This window comes from Myotis davidii, unplaced genomic scaffold (assembly GCF_000327345.1).
Source record: "Myotis davidii unplaced genomic scaffold, ASM32734v1 scaffold5178, whole genome shotgun sequence".
Lineage (NCBI taxonomy): Eukaryota > Metazoa > Chordata > Mammalia > Chiroptera > Vespertilionidae > Myotis > Myotis davidii.
In genome coordinates this window covers 45,496-51,778 of record NW_006289735.1, presented here as the reverse complement: position 1 = coordinate 51,778, position 6,283 = coordinate 45,496, and the positions used below count along the sequence as shown (strand labels likewise).

Below are 6,283 nucleotides of genomic sequence, written 5' to 3'. Positions count from 1 at the left end.
ATATATATATATATAAAGTCTATGCTGAGATCAAGTTTGCCAGGAGGTTTAAGATATAGATTCAGGGGAGAGGACCCCTCAATGCCAAACCCCACATTTCCTTGCCTCTCCCCACAACATAAACACAAACTCCCATCTTCCTTTACCTGGAAAATCTGGGTCCTTTCTCTAAATGTGAAGTCAATGCTAAGCTGAGGATATTGAGGAAGAGAAGGAAAGAGGAAGTTAGGGGAGAAGCTGCACAAACTTGCTCATGTAAGAGACAAGACCACCTTACTATCTATAACAATTTTCTGCCCTTTTTTGACCTTCCTCCAGACTTGGTGCTGGTGGATTCTATCATTGGTGCACATATTGGGCCCTTCCACACATATTCAGGCCAAGTAGAGCCAGTAAAATACTGGATTGTTTTGTAGTTCCAAACAGGTAGCCCAGTATCGATCACAGTCAGGTCCTGATATTGGCCTAACCAGAGTTCCTCCCAATAGGTCCCAGAGATAACACACCTGGTTGTGAGCTTTAGAACATATCATAGCATGACCCAATGATTTCACAAACAATACACCCAGAGGGAGATCTTCGTAGGCACCCGACCCTGATGGGGAAATTCTGCTTTATTGGGTCAGACCCTTCATAGCAGCTTGTACACTGTGGTTGATGTTTATCCTCATAGTCAGCCAGCATGAGGATCAATTCCATGCATGGATGGCCAACAGCAATCAAGACTCAACTACAATAAGATGACTCACTTATTACACACATGGAATATTCCTGGGGACACCTAGCTCAAGTGATCAGGGAGACTGTGCCACTGAACCACACAGGATACCAACTATGTATGATCAGCATACCAAGACTGGGAGACATAGCAGAACTACCAAATACACAGACACAAATATAGAGAGGCAGCCAAGTGGGGAGACAAAGAAACAAGCTCCAAACAAAAGACTGGGAGAACTCACCGGAAAAAGAATAAATGAAATGGAGGCAAGCCATTTACCTGATACAAAGTTCAAAACAATGGTTATAAGGATGATCACAGAACTTAGTGAGAACTTAAATGGAGATATAGCAAGCATAAAAAAGATATAGAAACCATAAATAAGAAGCACTCAGAAATGAAGGATACAATATCTATAATGAAGAATACACTAGAAGGATCAACAGGAGATTTGGTGAAGCAAATAATCAAATCAGTGATTTAGGAGGCAAGGTAGCGGAAAACATCCAATCAATGCAGCAAAAACAAGAAATAATTATTAAAAGTGAGAATAATTTTAGGTATTTCTGTAACATTATAAAGCATAAAAACATTCCCATCATAAGGATACCGGTAGGAGAAAAGAGAGAGCAAGAGATTGTTAACCTATTTTTAAAATTAATGACTGAAATCTTTCCTAATCTGATGAAGAAAAAGACACACAAGTCCAGAAAGTGCAGAGAGTCCTTAACAAAATGAACCCAAAAAGGACCACACCAATGTGCATGATCATTTAAATGGCAAAGCATAGAAACAAAAAGTGAATCTTAAAAATAGCAACAGAAAGACAGTTACTTATTAGGAAGCTCTCATAACACTGCCAGTTAATTTCTCAATAGGAAGCTCTCATAACACTGCCAGTTAATTTCTCAATAGAAACTTTCAAGGCCCAAAGAAATTGGTCTGAAATATGCAAAGTCATGAAAAGTAAGGACCTAAAAACAAGATTACACCACCTAGAAAGTTCATAATTTAAGATTGATGGAGAGATAAAAGGCTTACCAGGGAAAAAAAGCTTCAGGAGTTCATCACCACCAAACCAGTATTACAAGAAATTTTTAAGGAACTTCTCTAAGAAGAAGTAACAATTGTTTAAAAGCAACATAGGTATAAATTTTTAAAATGTCAATAAGTAAATACTTATCAATAATTAATGTAAATGGATGAAATGCTCCAATCAAAGGGCATAAGGTAGCTGAATAGATAAGAAAACAAGACAGATATATATGCTGTATACAAGACACTCCCCACAGAATGAAAGACACACAGACTGAAAATGAAGAGATGGAAAAGATATTTCATGAAAATTAAAATTTAAAAAAGAAGCTGAAGTAGCATACCTATATCAGACAAGATATAATTTTTGACTCTGTCAACCGCCTTGGATGCCCAGTGACTCCCAGTATCTTCCAGGTCTCGCTTTTGCTTATCAATGTGCACTTGAACTTTGGACAGGTAGCACCTGTAATCTTCTGGGGTGCCATCCCCGCCTTTCTGGAACATCTCTGCATCGTGGAAGAGATCATTTGTGTAGAATTTACTCTGGTTATCTCTCTCCAACTTCTTGAACACAGCCATCAGCTCCTCCAGCTGCTCCCTCTGCTCCTCCCCAGTAGCCTGGTTGTTGAAGCCACAGTACCTCTTCCCACACTCCTGGATCAGGCTCCTCAGGCTGCGGTTGTCCGTTTTGGCAACATAGTCCTCCAAGGACCCATCCCCTAAGTCCTCCTTGTGGGTGAAGAGGACCACCACATGTCTCATGCCTTCTGCCCCAAAGACCTCCTTCACTTTCCTCACTGCCACCATGTCCTGGGCAGTGAAGTGCCCCAGCTGTGTCACCAGCAGAAGCACATGGGGCCCTGGGGCTGAGCGCAGGTAGCAGTCCCCGATGTCCTTGTACATCTCTTGGTCCTGGGCCTTGGCTTCAAAGATGGAGGGTGTGTCAACCACCTGGATGTTCCTTCCATTCCACGTGCCTGTGGCTACCTGGCACTTCCTAGTCACAGCCTGGGCCGCCAGCCTGGACTCAAACACAGGTTGACAGAGTATGCTGTTCCCAGTGGCACTTTTTCCACAACCAGATTTGCCCACGAGGATGACCCTCAGTGACTGATTATCTTCCACACTGCCTGAAAAGAAAAAAATTGTGTGTCTTATTAAGCTAGTGCTGCTCCCAATTTTTAAGTCTTGGACCCTCATGGGATCTCATTAAAGCTGTGGACTTCCCTCCCAGGAAACTGTCATACCTAAATACATACAAAAGTTTCCAACAACTTTAGGAGTTTCTCCATTCATAGGAAGTCTACATAGAAAGCCCACATTGGACCCATAGCCAACAGTATAAACTGCTATACTGAGGAGGTTGCTCCAAGTTGTTCTCAAGACCAAGGAAGATAGTTTTACTGAAACAAAAGTGGTCCCTGTGTTTCTGCAGGGATGGTGCCTGGCCCATTTCATGTTAAATAAATGTGAGTTTAGAAGGATGCAAAGGATGAGAGGTCACACATGGAAAAATATTACCACCTCTTTTCACTCACAAATAACCAGGACCACTTGTGTAGATGTGCTCAACATATTCACCTAAACCTTGGGAGAAAAGGAAGTGTCAGCTGTGACCTTCCACCAAGGACCAGCTGAGGTCCCTGAGTCTCTGTTATTTGGGTGGGGAGTTCTCTGCTTGAAATTGAAACAACAGAAAGGTCATAGTTAATGTCAAAGGCAAAGCCTGAGAGATGACTTATGATGGGTGGCTGAAAAGGATGGAATTTAAGACTACTAGTAGTACATGTGATGGAAATTCTCCTACTTGGCTGATTGAATTACAGGAAGTTAACAAAAGTGGTGTTGAAGAGGGTGACATTGAGCCAGGAGCTAAAATCTTCAAGGGACCAAGAAGGGTAAGAGTTCTAGAGTTCTTATGAGCCCAAATGGATTCCAAGTTCATTGCAGTGTCCTAAAATCTATTATTTTATTTCTTCTACTCTGTGTTGGTTCTTCCTTTTCTGCAGTATTCTGGGATGTTTTGTAGTCTGCATGATTAGCAAATCTTTCTGGAAGACATTTCCATTTTCTGCTCAAAGTGGACAAGGAACAATTCAGTCCAAAACCCTGCAACTTCTGACTAGAAGTTTCATTTCCACATTTCCCACACATCGTGTGCATGGAGAGCATTGTACTGAAGGGGTCGGGTGGAGGTGGGGGTGAAGGTGGTGGGAAGGTAAAGAAGAAAAGAGCACTGACTTTTTCTTTTTCAGTGTAAAATCACTGGGTTTCTGTCACTGTGTTTGAGGTGAGGAAACGGTGCCTCTTGAGAACTTGGAGGCTTTCTTACCTTCAGCCTTAGTTCCATTTCTGCTCTTTGTAAGTCCTTCCATTCTCTTCTGGGATAAAAACAGGAAAAGAATAAAAAGTGAGTGTCCACATGGAGTTGGTAAGGCCCAAGGTCACCTCCAGTTCAGACTCCTAAGAATAATTCTCCATGGAGGAATCATTTCCATTGCTAATTTCCTAACTCACATTATGCCCTCAAAAGTCTATACATAACTTTAAGTGAACCTGGTGATGCTAACACAATGCACTGTGAACACAATGCTTGGTCCCTTTTTTTCTGTCCCAGCTTACAGGAAAGCAGGAAATGTTTTAAAGCCAATCCATTGCTTATGTCCCTCCAACTAGAAAAGGCATGAAATGGAAAAAAGGATTATTTTATAGAATTAGGAGGGAAACATTATTTTATTTTATGTTTGGTATTCATAGTAGTCAAACTTTCTGGAAAAAGTACTTCCTCTCATGTCAGTCCTTGAAGGACTCATGTCCCAGATCCAACCTTCCCCTGGGAAGGTGCATTATACTTTTCCTCTTGGCTACTGGGTACCCATGTGACACAAAGCATGTTGGGCACTGGAAATTCTCATTACTGCAAACAAGCCAATGTCATTTACAGAAAGGTATTTTTTTCTCTGTTCTAGCAAGTTTGTGATTAGCCCCCTGAGCAGTTGGTAGGGAGAAAGGGGTGCCATGGCCAAAGAGAAAGCTTCTACATTGAGGACAAATTCAAGAAAAACTCACCTCCTGCTCAGAGTTTAAGCAAATGTTTTTCCTGGCTGCTCTAAGGTCCTTGTCTCCCAGTGATCATCATTTTGTATCTCAGAAGATTTAAAGAGAAATTGGCACAACTATTGGCATGAATTGGCATAAATGTTTCATTAAAATGAGGCATAATATCATGTCACTCATTTTGGTGTTAGAAAAGGGAAGTATGTGACATACCTAAGATGAGTTTATATTTGGTTATTTAGTTTTAAATATTATGCAGTTATGAAACAAGTTTTTAAGTGAAGATATACATGAACTTATGAAACAAAAACCTACATTTGCAATGAACAAATGTAAGCTTTTTGGCATTTTTACTACAGGTATTCTGTTTGATTGAAAAGTTAACACATTACACATGTATTTCACTTATGTTTTTTGACTCTCCTGGGTTCTTTTCCTTCCCATTGTCATTCAGAGGCAACCAATATTCTGAGGATTTTATGTATCATCTCATGTGTGTATTTACCCTTCTATATACTGTTTTTTCATTTTAAACTTTTACATAAATGACATTATTTGTGTAAAATTTTTATCCAATTATTCTATCTAATAAAAGACAAACAGGGTAATTGACTGTACCTTCGCTATGCTTCCCATTGGCTAATCAGGGAAATATGCAAATTAACTGCCAAGAAAGATGGCAATTAATTTGCATACGTAGGCGCAATGATGAGAGGCAAAAAGGGAAGGACAGAAGAATGGTGATCAGAAACCCAGGCAGCAGACAAGAGCTGGTGGCAGGACAAAGGCAGCCCCCAGGGCTGCCTTTGCCCTTCCCCCCGGCCCTGGATCAGAAAACCGGGGCTGCCTTTGCCCACCCACCAGCTGGTGATCCTGATCAGAAAGCCAGGGAAAGCCAGGCTGCAGGCAAGGGGGCATCGCTGGGACCCAGGAGCCGCCTTGCCTGCGGCCCTGAGCCTGATCATGATGGGAAAGCTGTGCCGCAGGCAAGGTGGCCCCCTGGAATCCAGGAGCCCTTTGGCAAAGTCTGCAGGTAAAGCAGCAATCAAGCTATGAGGGGGAAGGTGGGGGGTGGAAGATGCTACAGGAGCTCCTCTTGCCAGAGACTGAAGACTCCTGCTGGAGCGAGGAGCAAAGACTGACAGTTCCAACCACAGCGAAGACTGTGTCCAGAGCGAAGATGGAAGGCGATGGCCAGAGTGAAGGTCTGGGTCCCGGGTGCCAGAGGAAAACTGGTGCCAGCAGCCAGGGGAAGGGAAAGCCTATTGCACAAATCTTTTCATGCAACAGGCCTCTAGTTTATTAATAAAGTTTTAAGCTGTTCCAAAATATGTTTCCTGCAAAATAATCCCCATATACTGCATATCTCTGTGTAATAATTGATGGGTGGCTTTCACCTAACTAGATATTGTCAATATGACTCAAGTCCACTATGCTAATTCTCACTGACATGAGCCATGTGTGAGA

At 42.0% G+C, this 6,283-nt stretch overlaps 1 protein-coding gene across 1 annotated transcript; it reads right to left on the bottom strand.

Annotated features, from left to right (window-relative positions):
* Positions 1-1,956: 1,956 nt before the first annotated feature.
* Positions 1,957-4,134, bottom strand: LOC102752757 (GTPase IMAP family member 5-like). The gene is made up of 2 exons (XM_015563016.1): positions 4,092-4,134; positions 1,957-2,889 (listed from the first exon to the last, which is right to left on the bottom strand). Exons 1-2 carry the CDS (start codon positions 4,132-4,134, stop codon positions 2,075-2,077), a joined length of 858 nt encoding a protein of 285 aa, XP_015418502.1. The 3' UTR covers positions 1,957-2,074.
* Positions 4,135-6,283: the final 2,149 nt, after the last annotated feature.

What these genes read in the sequence shown, in the direction of transcription:
- LOC102752757 (XM_015563016.1), bottom strand. Translation starts at nt 4,134, where the DNA reads ATGGAAGGACTTACAAAGAGCAGAAATGGAACTAAGGCTGAAG. An exon ending in AAATGGAACTAAGGCTGAAG is followed by an intron (nt 2,890 to 4,091) that starts GTAAGAAAGCCT and finishes TTTTCTTTTCAG; the next exon opens with GCAGTGTGGAAGATAATCAG.